Source organism: Muscardinus avellanarius (assembly GCF_963383645.1).
Source record: "Muscardinus avellanarius genome assembly, chromosome: 14".
In the NCBI taxonomy this organism is placed as follows: Eukaryota; Metazoa; Chordata; class Mammalia; order Rodentia; family Gliridae; genus Muscardinus; species Muscardinus avellanarius.
In genome coordinates, this window is record NC_137800.1 from 61,249,728 (window position 1) to 61,264,557 (window position 14,830).

Genomic DNA, 14,830 nt, shown 5'->3' on the forward strand with positions numbered 1-14,830 from the left:
GCCTCTGGGTTCCATTCCCAGTACCTAAAAAAATAAAATAAAATAAAAGGATAATACGTACTTTCGATGGGTTTTTAACAGTGACTATACATATTGATACTCAATACTCATTGAATGGAGTGGATAAACAAATATACAGACTGGTCCTCAATACTAATTGAACAAATGTACATTGCCTTTTGTTGTAGCCAGTAAAATCTGGTATAGTTTGTGGTTTGTGTATGTACTATTTCATGTAACTCTAATTGAAATTTCGATTCAATAAAATTAAATAAATAAATGATCATGAAGCTGGGCATGGTGGCACATGTTTGTAATCCTAGCACTTGGGAGGGTGAGACAGGAGGATCGCAGTTCGCAGACAGCCACAGCTACTTAGTGAGACCCTTTGCAACTCAGTGAGACCCTGTTTAAAAATAATGAATAAGCTGGGCATGGTGGCGCACATGTGTAATCCCAGCAATCGGGAGGTTGAGATGGGAGGATTGCAGTTCACGGACAGCTTCAGCTACTTAGTGAAGCCCTCCATATCTTAATGAGACTCTGTTTCAAAATAAAGAATAAAAAATAGGACAGGGGGTATAGCTCAGAGGTCAAATGCCTCTGGGTTCTATCCCCAGACCTAGAAAGAAAGAAAAAAAGAAAGAAGGAAGGAAGGAAGGAAGGAAGGAAGGAAGGAAGGAAGGAAGGAAGGAAGGAAGGAAGGGCTGGCTAGGGGTATAGCTCAGGGGTACAATGCCCTTGGGATCCATCCCTGGTACCACACACAAAAAAAATGTGAAATCAACTGTTAGGTTTTTAGCTTTTATTATGTTGATTTGAAGAGTCATTTATCTAGTCCTTAATATCTAACATTTTTTTCATTGTGTTTTCAAAATCATTTTAATGTATTCCCAACATATAATTCTTTATAAAAACATAATTGAATTTAGTATTTTTCCCCAAAAAAGTATTTAAATTAATACCTCAACTTTATCTTCTATTCAGATCTCAGAAAAAATGAGGATAAATTGAACCATCATCAACGAATTGGGCTGAAGTAAGACAGCACATTTTCTTTGGATTCTTGAGATGTAAAAGTAAAAAAACTTCCAGACATTCTTTTATACACCATAATAATTCTTTAAAGTTAGTTAAACACAACCATTTTTCTATTCAGAAATGCTCAGATTTGTTGCACACTCCTTTGAGTTATGCCTGTGCTCACACATTTTGTTATTGCTTTCTAGTTTGTTTGCTTGATTTGAGGATTTCCCTCAATTTCTCAACTTTACAAGGAACTCCCTCTTAAAATACATGAAACTGCCAGGCCTGGTGGCACACGCTTGTAATCCCAGCATTTGGGAGGTGGAGACAGGAGGATCATGGTTCACAGTCAACCTCAGCTACTTAGTGAGGCCCTCTGCAACTCAGTGAAACCCTGTTTTAAAGTAAAAGAAAACAAAATAGGGCTGGGGGTGTAGCCTGGAGGTAGAATGTCCCTGGGTTCTATCCCCAGTACCGCAAAAAAAAAAAAGAAAAAAAAATACATGGAACTAAGCGCACCATGCAGTCGGTATTTATTTAATGCGTAAGCATTGTGCTGGTCTAGGGGAAGAACATAAAGGGATTCAGTGTAGCTTGTAAGGTCTCTGTAATTTATCTGAGCAGAACATGAAATGTCAGTGTAAGCTTAGCTGGGCGTGGTGGCACACACTCATAATCCCAGGATTTGGGAAGCTGAGACAGAAGGATCCGAGTTTGCAGACAGCCTCAGCTACTGATTAGTGAGGCCCTTGGCAACTCAGCGTGATGCTGTTTCAAAATAAAGAATTAAAAATAGGGCTGGGGGTGTAGCTTGGAGGTAGAATGCCCCTGAGTTCCATCCCAAGTACCACCAAAAAAAAAGTAAGCTTAAATGAACATGAAAAACTAATTTTTTTTAAAAAAAGAAGAAAAAGCCCTAATCACCTAACACAATAGGAATAACTAGTAGGCATGTTTCTATATCAGTTTCAGTAATTATCTTGCATTGACTCTCTACAGTGATAGTGCATAAGCACTACATGTATGTCCTCTCATATGGTATAGTCTTGCTGGGGATTTAGTCCTGATAAGCCTTTGAACTTTCCAGTTGATGACTTACCAAAATACATACACATACACATACACACGCACACACGGCATTGGGGATTGAACCCAGGGGCATTCTGCCTCTAAGCTAAACTTATCCTACCAATATAAACTTTGAAGCCAATAAGAGACCAGGATAGTGTGGTTCTCACTTCCATTGCATTTGTATGGTGAATGGAGGTTTCCTGAAGAACCTGGCTGTTACAAGAACTGATTTTGACATGCTCGTCATCTTTCTTAGACTTATGCTTAGAAATATGCTTAGACATTATTTTATACTGAGAGAATATCTTTGTGTGTGTGTGGGGGGGGTGGTACCGGGGATTGAGCTCAGGGGCATTCTACCTGCAGCACTATTTTTTATTCTTTATTTTGAAACAGTGCCTCACTAAGTAGCTGAGGCTGACTATGAACCTGCAATCCTCCTGTCTAAGTCTCCCAAGTAGTGGAATTACAAGCATGCACCACTGTCCCGGCAGAGATTATCTTTATAATAGCTTTACTGAGATATAATTCATGTACTGTAAAATTCACCCATTTATAATATACAGTTAAGTAACTTGGCATAGGCACAGAATTGTGCAGTCGTTATTACAATCAGTTTTAAGACATTTTTGTTATTCAAAAAAGAATCCATACCATTAGTGCCCCATTTCTCTCTCACTTAGTCCTAGACAGACACTTAATTTGCTTTCTGTAGATTTGCCTCTTCTGGATATTTCAATGAAATACGTGGTCTTTTGTGCATGGCTTCTTTCACTTAGTATATTGTTGTCTAGGTTCAATCTCCAGTAACACACACACACACACACACACACACACACACACACACACACATTTGTAACAATATCTCACTAAATTGTTTAGCCTGGCCTCAAACCTACAATTCTTTTGTCTTAGCCTCTCAGGTACTGGGATTACAGGTGTGCACCACTACCACTGGATTGGTATTTTTAATTTAAATTATTATTTTTAAACTGATACATAACACTATAAAAATTGTACATATTTGTAGAGTACCATGTGATGTTTTTATACATGTATATGTCACATAATGTATCTGCTCACTTATCGTTACTCTGTGGTGAAAACATTCAAATCCTTTCTTCTAGCTTTTTGAAATATATAGTAAATTATCCTTACCTATAGTCACCCTACGTGCAGTAACACCCAAGAACTTTTACTCCTATTTTTGTCAGACACAAGAGTAACAAACTGTAACTCCTTGACTTATCAGTAGAGAGCAGTCCTTCTACTATGAAAACATGCACCGACTTACATACGTTTATTTACTCTTGTTAGGTGAAAATTAAGCTTCTTTACATTAAGTTGAGATGGAGTCTCTGAAATATTATAAGGGATGAACTTCAGGATTTTGATCCAGTTAAGGAATAGGCAGTCCACACCCAATTCAGATTTACTGCTGTCTCCTCAGGGAATCTAAGTCTTGATTGGGGAGAATTCTGAGGATGATCTGCTGGTAGAAGGATGTTTGGTGTCCTTAGTTGGTATAAAAACACTTCATTTTTAAAGATGTCTACATTTTACAAAAACTTTTTTCTGCGTGTTCTGTCTTTATAGATATTTTGAGGACTTTGAAAAAAGAATTCCTCGTGAAGAGATGTTACAAATGCAAGTAAGAATGTGCTGAATTATACTCTCTGATTTCTCTTGAAAATGTCACTTGGTGGAAGCCATTTTTTAGATACTGACTTAATTTTTCTTCTATTAGGATATTGTACTAAATGAAGTTAAAAAAGTGGATTCTGAATACATCGCTACGGTCTGTGGCAGTTTCAGAAGAGGTAACATACTTCCTAATCTTGGGCTATTCATGCCTTGATGTTAAAATTGCCTAGAGTAGAAGAAAAACTTGAATTAAAAACTTGTAATTTATTTGGCATGGTGGTACACTCATGTAATCCCAGTACTTGGGAGGCTAAAACAGGAGAATTGTAGATTCAGGGCCAGCCTCAGGAACACAGTGAAGCCCTTAGCAACTTAGTAAGTACTGTTTCAAACTTTAAAAACAATAAAAAGGGCTGATGGTATTAGAGAGTTTGATATGTAATACCAGAAAAAAAGGGGAATAATTTGTGTTACTTCATAGACTTACTAATACCCAGTAGTATTAGCTACATTTATTTGTTCATAGATGGGAATATGTGTAAGTTATTAGGAGAAATTCATACTATATTATAGGATGATATTTTGCTGAGTGTGTGTGTGTGTGTGTGTGTGTGTGTGTGTGTGTGTGTGTGTGTTACTGAGTGTTGAACCCAGGGGCATTCTACCTTTGAGCTACACCCCCAGCCTTATTTTTTGTTCTTTATTTTGAAACATAGTCTCACTAAGTTGCTGAGGCTGCCACAGACCTGTGATCTTCCTGTCTCAGTCTCCCAAGTACTGGGATTACAAGTGCATCACTAGGCCTGGCTTACTGAGAAGTTTTAATACAATTTTACAAAATGATTTCAGGTACATTAAAACATTAATGGTGGTTGACTTTGGCTAGATGCTAGTGAAGCTGAATAGTTTGTGTATTTACTTTTTAAATTTTCTACATTTTCTCTAATGAATCTAAGAAAATATCTTAAAAGAACCAGCTCAGAGACAGTTCTCACAATCATCAAAATTTTCAGATCCTCCACTTACTTTGTGGGAACAAGCAATGTGAGAACCCTATAATCCTGGTCTCTTAAAAGGCTAATATAAGCTTGAAAATATTAACTTTTAAAACTGGGATAGAAGAACATTTAAGAGTCGATACGTGAACTGACTGACTCTCTGCTGCCAGTAGAATTTGACCTCGGAAGTAGGTGATGGACTATCAAAAATACTCAAAGTAGCTATTGTAAAGATCTGGAATTCTGGGAAGGAAGACCAGATCTATAGCTGCTGAAGTCAGGCACAGTGTGGCACTCTTGTAATCTTAGTACTTGGGAGGTTAAGACAAGATCACAGGTTCGAGGCCAGCCTTAGCAACTTACCCAAACCCTCAGCCACTTAGTGAGATCCTGCTTCGAATTTTTAAGGGCTAGGCCTATCTGTAGCTCAGAATATCAGGGTAGAATGTCCCTGGGTTCAAGCCCCAGTATCAAAAAAAAAAAAAAAAAAAAAAAAAAAAAAAAAAAAAAAAGAAGAAGAAGAAGAAGAAAAAATAGCCAATAAGTAGAAAGAACATTGGATTGGGTCAAAAGCCATGGATTCTGAGGCCAAATCTACTGAGCACTATAGGATTTTAGGTAAATCTGTTTTGCCTGATCCTAGTTTCCATATTTGCAAAAATGAGAGGATGGGAATTAACTCATTATTAAAGAATAACTATCAGAAGTACCTAGGAAGTTTTTAAAAAATACACACATTGTTGTTTTCTGCTGCAAACCTATTAAATAAGAATCTTCGTGGTTGGGGACTTGACTTCTTTATTTTCAAAATGTAGATTGATGCACAGCAAACCAAATGCATGCTCTGTTGAATATAACAACTTTCCTGAACATAGATATTTCTATTTTGTCTTTACTTTTGTTGCTGAGTATGTTTCATGGTTATATGACTTAATTTTTAAAAAGGCAGCTGAGTGTAGTGGTACACACCTATAATTCCAGTAGTTAGGAGATTGAGGCAGGAGAATCACAGGTTCAAGGTTAGCCTCAGCAACTTAATGAGACTCTCAGCAACCAGTTTCAAAAAAAATAAGCCAGGATGGTGTCACACGCCTGTAATCCCAGTACTTGGGAGGCTGAGACAGGAGGAGTGCAGGTTCGAGGCCAGCCTCAGCAACTTACTGAGGCTCTTCACAACTTAGTGACACCTTGTTTCAAACTAAAAAACAAAATAGGGCTGGGGGTATAGCTCAGAGGTAGAATAGCCCTGAGATCAATCTCCAGTACTATTCTCACACACAAAAAAAATTAAAATAGGTCTGGGGGTGTAACTTGGAGGTAGAATGTCCCTGGGTTCAATCCCAAGTACCAGAAAAATAAAAAAAAGGCACACACTATGAAGTCTCACTTTGACCCAGTCTCTGTTCATTCTTTCTGTTTCCTGCCAACTCCGTCCTGTTGATGACCTCTTGCTTGTGAATGTTTTCAGTGTTTCTGCATGAAAATAACAACCAAATATGAGCATACATTCTTTTGGGGTTTTGTCTTTTTTTCCTGGTGATTAAACCCTAAGACATTCTACCTCTGAGCCCCAGTCCTTTCTTTCTGAAACAGTCTCACTAAGTTACTGAGGCTGGCCCTGAATCCTCCTGTCTCAACCTCCTAAGTGCTGCAGTTAAAGGCCTGAGCCATCTGCCAGCCTTGAGCATACATACTTAATTTTCTTCTTCCCTTAACTTTTTTCCCCACAAGTAACATAATATATACATAATATTATACCTGGTGGGTTTTTTTTTTTTTTTCAGTACTGGGGACAGAACCCAGGAACATTCTACCTCTGAGCTACACCCCCAGTCCTGTTTTTTGTTGTTGTTATTTGTTTTTGTTTTTTGTGGTAGTGGAGGTGGAACCCAGGGGCTTTTCTACCTCCAGGCTATACTCCCAGACCTATTTTATACTTTATTTGGAAACAGGGTCTCACTAAGTTGCTGAGAGCCTCACTAAGTAGCCGAGGTTGGCTTCAAACCTGTGCGATCCTCCTGTCTCAGCCTCCCAAGCGCTGGGATTACAAGCGTGCGCCACCACACCTGGCTATTCTTTATTTTTGAAATGGGGTCTCACTGAGTTGCAAAGGGCTTCACTAAGTAGCTGAGACTTTCCATGAACCACAGTCCTCCTCTTTAAGCCTCCCAAATGCTTGGATTACAGGTGTGCACCACCACGTCTGGATGGGCTAGTGTCTTTTATTCTCATAATTTTCTTGAAGAAAGCTAAATTCTTTCACTATTCACCTGCCACCAAAAATTGCTGTTTTGTTTTGTTTTGTTTTGTTTTGTTTTGTTTTGTTGGAACTGGGAATTGAACTCTGGGGTGCTCTACCACAGCTCTGTCTAGTTTTTGTTTTGAAATAATGTCTTGCTAATTTGCTTAGGCTAGCCTCTAACCTTCGCTCTTCCCGTCTCAGCCTCCCAAGTCGTGGGATTGTAGCTGTGCCCACCATGCCCAGCTTTGCTTATGTTTTTTAAAAAGAGTGAAAATCATCTGGGCAACATGGAACATACCTGTAATCCAGCATTCAAAGGATCACAGGCCTGAGGTTAGATGATAGGTGTACAACGAAGGACATTCAGCTTTTAGGAGAAGAAATTGAGACCCCGAGCCACGCGTGGTGTGCACACCTGAAATCTGAGTATTTGGGAGGCTGAGACAGGAGAGTTGCAGGTTTAAGGCCAGCCTTGGCAACTTAGCAAGGCCCTCAGCAACTTGAGACCCTGTTTCAAAATTAAAAATAAGAAGGTTTGGGGGTATAGCTCAGACGTAGAATGCCGCTGGGTTCCATCCCCAGTACCACACACACATGCAAAAGATGACACTAGAGTTGTTTGTTAAAATATCTTCTGCCGCTGAGCATGGTGGTGCACACCTGTAATCCTAGTACTTGGGAGGATGAAACAGGAGGAACACAGGTTTGAGGACAGCCTTAGAAGTAGTGAGATTTTCATCAACTTAGCAAGACCATATTTCTAAGTAAAGATAAAATAGGGTTGGGGGATAGCTCAGAGGAAGAGTGCCCCTGGGTTAAGTCCCCAGCACCACACACAAGGAAAAAAAAAAACAAACAACTCCCTCAGATGCCCCAGGATCTGTCCACATTCCGTCTTATCTTCTGTATGTGTGGATACGGTATCCCCTCCTCATTTATCCATGGTTTTGCTTTCTGAGGTTTCAGTTCCTTAAGGTCAAACATGCTGAACATTTTAAATCGAAAATTTCAGAAATAAACAGTTCCTAGTTTTACGTCATATGCTGTTCTGAGTAATGATGACATCTGCCACCATCCTACCTGGACCTGAGTCATCCCTGTTGTCTCCCAACATATCCACACTGTTGATACACATGGGAGTCACTTAGCAGCTTCCTTGACTTTCAGATCTCAAATCAACTCTCCAGGTGGTACAGGTATCTTGCTTAACAATGGCCCCCAAGCATAAGACCAGTGATGCTGGTGATTCAGGTATGCCAAAGATTAGCTGTAAAGAGCTTCCCTTAAATGAAAAGGGCAAGTTCTTGACTTAATAAGAAGATAAAACTTGGATGCTAAGATCAATGTTAAGAATGCATCTTTTAGTTGGGTGTGGTGGCGCATGCCTGTAATCCCAGTACTTGGGATGCTGATACAGGAGGATTACAGTCTAGAGGCCAACCTCAACAACTTCGTGAGACCCTCCGTGACTTAGATCTTGTTTCAAAATAAAAAGTAAGCTGGACGTGGTGGCGCACGCTTGTAATCCCAGCATTTGGGAGTCTGAGACTAGAGGATCGCGGTTCACAGACAGCCTCAGCTACTTAGTGAGGCCCTCCGCAATTTAGTGAGACCCTGTTTCACAATAAAGAATAAAAAATAGGGCAGGGGGTATAGCTCGAAGGTGGAATGCCCCTGGGTTCCATCCCCAGACCCGCAAAAAGATAAAATAAATTTAAAAATTTTTAAAATAAAAAGTAAAATAGGGCTGGAGCTGTAGCTCAGAGGTAGAATGACTCAAGGTTCAATACCCCATTACCACACACAAAAGATGAAGAGAGAGAGGGAGAGAGAGAGAAGAAAAAAGAAAAGAATATATTATCCATGAAATTGTAAAGAAAGGAAAATTAATGCTAGTTTTGGTGTCATACCTTAAACAGCAAAAATTACAGTGCCAAGTGTGTGATAAGTGCTTAGTTAAGATGAAAAAAGAATTAAGGTACAGGGCTCAGTACCCTTTGGTTTCAGACATCCATGAGAGAATGGGCACCCCTGAAGGTAAGGGGCTGCTGAATGGTGTCAAAGGCTAAGTGATATGTCTTTGATCAACTAAAGTATGTTTTGCATGTAGCACACTTACCAACATAAGAGACAGGAGAAAGGATTATTTTATGTCTTTGTATTGGGCACCATACTAGATGCTTTGACATAGCTCTTATTTAGTTACATAATTGCCTATGAAGTAGTTTTTAGTAGTTTACACACAAGGAAGCTGGAGGTTCGAGTCCTCATTGGATATGCTGAAAAAGACCCACACTGTTAAAGTGAAAAATAAAAAATTCTAGCCGGGCATGGTGGCACACACTTGTAAGCCCAGTACTTGGGAGACTGAGACAGGAGGATCACAGGTTCGTGGCCACCCTCAGCTACATAGTGAGGCCCTCTGCAACTTAGTGAGATCCTGTTTTAAAAAAAATTAATAATAGCTGGGCGTGGTGGCGCACGCTTGTAATCCCCGCACTTGGGAGGCAGAGACAGGAGGATCGCACAGGTTCAAAGCCAGCCATGCACGCTGGCTTAGGAGACCCTGTTTCCAAATAAAAATGTAAAAATAGGTCTGGGAGTGTAGCCTGGAGGTAGAAGGGCTTCCAGGAACCCCAGTACCACCAAAAAAATAAAAATAATAATAATAAATAAATCAGGCTGGGGGAGTGTGACTCGGAGGTAAAATGCCCCTGAGTTCAATCCTCAGTACTGCAAAAAAAAATTAATTAAATTTTAAAAATAAAAAAAATCTAAGTAGAGACAGAATTATATAGTAAGGCCCAAACAGCCACTTATAACTTGCCTGAAATTATATGGTTATAAAGATCAAAACTATTATGATCCGTAATAGTAATTGCATCAGTATTTAAGAAATGAATTTAGTCCTAATAATTGAAATAAGCTTTCTGATTTAACTTTTTTACACTTTTATTGGTACATGGTAATTAGACTTCATAGGGAGGTTCAAAGTGATACAAACATACCCGCACACAGCATGTGGCTGTTTTCCTCAGCTTCCCAGCCTGCTCCCCCCTATCAGATTAGTACTTTTACAAAGTTAGAGCATACTGTTTGAGTTTTTAGATATATAGTTGCTTATAGATATACTTTAAAGCCACTTTCAAATATGGCTTTTATTATTGAGTGGGTAGGTACATTTTTAACACGTTAAATAAATTGTATGAGGTATATGTCTAATGCCAATTACTGTTGTTATCCCAGATTCTGCTGTCTCTATCCATATACCTGAATAATTGGACAGAAACGTTTTAACTAATTCTGAATATGAAGCCAGTGAAATAGAAAGTAGGCTGTAAGAAGTAAGGCTCGTGTGTGCGTCACTGGTTTTGTCCCATGTTGGCCGCACTGATGGGTTTACACGGGAGACCTCACACTGCTTTGTGTCGTAGGCGCAGAGTCCAGTGGCGACATGGATGTTCTTCTTACCCATCCCAGCTTCACCTCGGAGTCAGCCAGACAGGTACCTTGGGATTTCTGTCAAATGTGATCAGTCTTACACACAGCAGTGAATATTGTTTTCTAAATGATAGTTGGATATTTTCTCACTGTTTCATTTTAATCTTTTGTGCTGATTGAATTCTCTGAAAAGCAAAGGGAAGTGTAGAAATGAATATGCACTATTTTCCCCCAAGGAACTAGGAATAAGTCATGTTTGAGATGAGATTTAATAAAATAGTTCTGTAATTATTGTCTATCATAGCTATATTAAAAGAATGCAGTATAATATTTAGATTTTTATTTGGAATATTTTCCTGTTAAAAGACAAGGAATTGAGAAACTTTACTTTTTTTTTCTGCAATGCTAGGGCTGGAACCCAGAGCGTTGCTAAGCAAGAGCTCTACTATTGAGCTACATCCCCAGCCTGAGAAATCCGTGAAATCAAAACATGTTTGATTTTAGAATATGTGTACACACACACACACACACACACACACACATACACATGCCTTTTGAAGATGAAGCAGCTAGTCAGGTGTGGTAGCGCACACTTGTAATCCCAGCATTCGAGAGGCTGAGACCGGAGGATTGTGGTTCACGGACAAGCTCTGCTACCTAGGCCCTTCACAACTTAGTGAGACCATACTTCAAAATAAAGAATAAAAAATAGGGCAGGGGTGTAGCTCAGAGGTTGAATGTCCCTGAGTTTCATCCACAGACCTGCAAAAGGTAAAAAATAAAATAAAGATGAAGCAGCTAATTCTTTTAATTAAACAGATAAACACAAATGTTTGTTTTAGGGTATCATGAGATTGGTAAAACACAGTGTGTTTTCTGAAAGAGGGCAAAGGTACTTTCTCAGAACATTAAAAAGAACATAGGCCAGGCATGGGAACATAGCTATAATCCCAGTACTTGGGAAGATGAGATACGAAGATTGCAGGTTCAAGGCCAGTCTCAGCATCTTAGTGAGCCCCATTTTCTTTTTTTTTTTTTTTTTTGTACTGGAAGCCCTTCTACGTCTGGGCTACACTTCGAACCTGCATGATCTTCCTGTCTCTGCCTCCCAAGCGCGGGGATTACAAGCGTACGCCACTACGCCTGGCTAAGTGAGCCCCTTTTTCAAAATAAAAAATAAAAACCAGAGGAGGGTCAAGGCTTGAGGCCAGCCTCAACAACTTACCAAGACCCTGTTTCAAATTTAAAAATAAAACTGAGCCAGGTATGGTGTTGTATGCTTTTAATTCCAGTATTTGGGAGGCTGAGACAGGAGGATTGCAGCAAGTAGTGAAACTCTAAACCTAGTGAGACCCTGTTTCAAAATAAATTAAGGTTGGGGTTATAGGTAAGCAGTAGAATGACCCTGGGTTCAATCCTCAGTACCATACACACCAAAAAAAAAAAAAAAAAAAAAAAAAAAAATCAGTAAAAGTAAAAATCTAGGTGCAGTGGCACATGCTTGTGATCTCAGTACCTGGGAGATTGTATGGTTGAGGCCAGCCTTAACTGCTTAAACCCTGTTTCAAAATAAAAGAATAGAATAGGGCTGGGGATGTTGCTCAGACACAGAATGCCTGTGGGTACAATCCCTAGAATAATAAATGGATGGATGGATGGATGGATGGATGGCAAAGGAAAGGAAGGAGAAAAAAATAACGTAGGGAAGGGAGCTGGTTATGTAGCTCAGTGGTGGAGCGCTTCGCCTAACACGCCCGGGGCCCCTGGATTCAATCCCCAGCACAAAACAAAACAAAACGATAGATTTATTTATAGATGATCTAAAAACTAATGTCAAAAGAATTTGGGGGCCGGGCGTGGTGGTACATGCTTGGTTTGTGATCCCAGCACTTGGGAGGCTGAGAAAGGAGGATCGCGCAGGTTCGAAGCCAGCCTCAGCCACTTAGTGAGGCTCTCAGCAACTTAGTGAGACCCTGTTTCCAAATAAAAATATAAAATAGATTGAGGCTATAGCTCAGAGGTAGAAGGCCCCTGGGTTCCATCCCTAGTACCACACACACACACACACAAAAAAAAGTAGTTTGGGTCTGGGGGTGTAGTTCAGTGGTAGAGTACATACTTGTCATGCACAAGGCCCTAACACAAGGAAGGAAGGGAAGGAGGAAGGAAAATTATTGTTGTTTTGATATAACAGAGTAACAGTAATTGCTCTTTTTCTTATTCCCTGATTATAATTCTACAATGATTCTACAGCCAAAGCTATTACACCGAGTTGTGGAGCAGTTACAAAAGGTCCATTTTATTACAGACACACTGTCAAAGGGTGAAACAAAGTTCATGGTAAGTACTCATTTGAGTTAGCACATCTGAAAAACCCTTGGAGACTGTGGAGTAACTATTCTTAGTGTGTGGTCACACACACTTTGTATTACGTGTTCTTTGTATTACGGTCAACAAGTAAAACATCCTTAAGACCTAAGAGAAAAGTAATAAACAGAATACCTGATTCTCATAGCTACTCTACAATACCCCCCCTTGGAACTGTGGGTTGAACACAAGGCATCTCCCTCTGAGCCACACCCCCAGCCCTATTCTTTATTCTTTATTTTGAAGCAGGATCTCACTGAGTAGCTGAGGTTGGCCGTGAACTTGTGATCCTCCGGTCTCAGCTTCCCAGGTACTGAGATAAAAAGTATGCGCCATCATGCCCAGCTTCTACAAACATTTTAGTGAATTAGATTTATGTACATATGTGTGTATGTATGTACTGGTACTTAGGATTGAACCCAGGGGCATTTTACCTCCAAGCTATATACACAGCCCTGTTTCATTTTTTATTTGGGACAGTCTCCCTAAATTGTTGAGAGCCTCACTGAGTTTCTGAGACCGGCTTCGAACTTCTGATCCTCCTGTTTCAAGCTCCCAATAGGGTCACTGAGATTACACACATATGCCACCATGCCCAGCTCAAGAATTTTCTTTTAAACTTCATTTATAAGTCATCTGTACTGTCAAAATAGATATAATTTTCTTTTTCAGTACTAAGGATTGAACCCCGGGGTACTCTACCTCCGAGCTACACCCTCAGCCCTATTTTTTTATTCTTTATTTTGAAACTGGGTCTCACTGAGTTGCAAGGGGCCTCACTAAGTAGCTGAGGCTGTCCGTGAACATGATCTTCCTGTCTCGGCCTCCTGAATGCTGGGATTATAATGATTTTAATGGGCTGTGACAGTGTATTGCCTAAGTTAATCACACTTTAAGAATATTTTTGAAAGAGTTTCATTTGGGAAGGACAAAAAGGTTTTATCAGTCTTTGTCAATTAAATCTATGATTTGTCTAGGCACGGTGGCTCACATATAATCCAAGTACTTGGGAGGCTAATACAGGAGGATCACAGGCTTGAGGCCAGCCTTAACAACTTAGAGACCCTGTTTTAAAATAAAAGAATAAAAAAGGTTGGGGTGTAGCTCAGAGGTAAAATGCCTCTGGGTTCACTTTCCAATACTAAAAAACAAAAATAAACATAAAAACTATGATTTGTTCTTTTGTATCTGCCCAGAAGTATATAGGCATAAGATAGCATTAAAAATAGGGTTTGAGCCGGGCGTGGTGGCGCACGCTTGTAATCCCTGCGCTTGGGAGGTAGAGACAGGAGGATCGCGCAGGTTCGAAGCCAGCCGTGCGCTCTGGCTTAGGAGACCCTGTTTCCAAATTTTAAAAAAATGTAAAAATAGGTCTGGGAGTGTAGCCCAGAGGTAGAAGGGCTTCCAGGAACCCCAGTACCACCCCCCCAAAAAAAAAAGGTTTGAGCCAGGCGTGGTGGCACGCTTGTAATCCCAGCGCCTGAGATAAGAGGATCACACAGGTTCGAAGCCAACCTCAGCTACTTAGTGAGACCATTTCCAAATAAAATATAAAATAGGTCTGGGAGTATAGCCTAGAAGTAAAAAAAAAAAAAAAAAAAAAAAATAGGGTTTGAGCCAGGCATGATGGCACACACTTGTAATTCCAGTACTTAGAAGGCTGAAACAAGAAGATGACAGGTTCCTTAGCAACTCGGCCTTTGCAACTTTGTGAGACCCTGTTTCCAAATAAAAATAAAGTAGCCCTGGGGATGTAGCTCAGAATTAAAATGCCCTGGATTCCATCCCCGTACCATTAAAAAAAAAAAAAAAAAAAGGAAGAAGAAGAAGCTGGGCGTGGTGGCACACACTTGTAATCCTAGCATTCAGGGGCTGAGACCAGAATATCACGGTTCACAGACAGCCTCAGCTACTTAGCAAGGCCCTTCGCAACTCTGTGAGACCCTGTTTCAAAGTAAAAAGACTAAAGCCGGGCGTGGTGGCGCACACTTGTAATCCCACCATTTGGGAGTCTGAGCCCAGAGGATCACGGTTCATGGAC

General features: G+C 40.0%; 1 protein-coding gene across 1 annotated transcript in view; it reads left to right on the top strand.

Annotated features, from left to right (window-relative positions):
* Window positions 1-14,830, top strand: part of POLB (DNA polymerase beta) — a gene marked incomplete at both ends in the record, with an annotated part of 40,156 nt that overhangs the window by 18,862 nt on the left and 6,464 nt on the right. Inside the window, 5 exons of the mRNA XM_080709824.1 lie at window positions 988-1,039; window positions 3,694-3,748; window positions 3,845-3,917; window positions 10,416-10,486; window positions 12,676-12,762. Coding sequence (XP_080565950.1) covers window positions 988-1,039; window positions 3,694-3,748; window positions 3,845-3,917; window positions 10,416-10,486; window positions 12,676-12,762 — 338 coding nt within the window. The remainder of the gene's footprint in view (window positions 1-987; window positions 1,040-3,693; window positions 3,749-3,844; window positions 3,918-10,415; window positions 10,487-12,675; window positions 12,763-14,830) is intronic.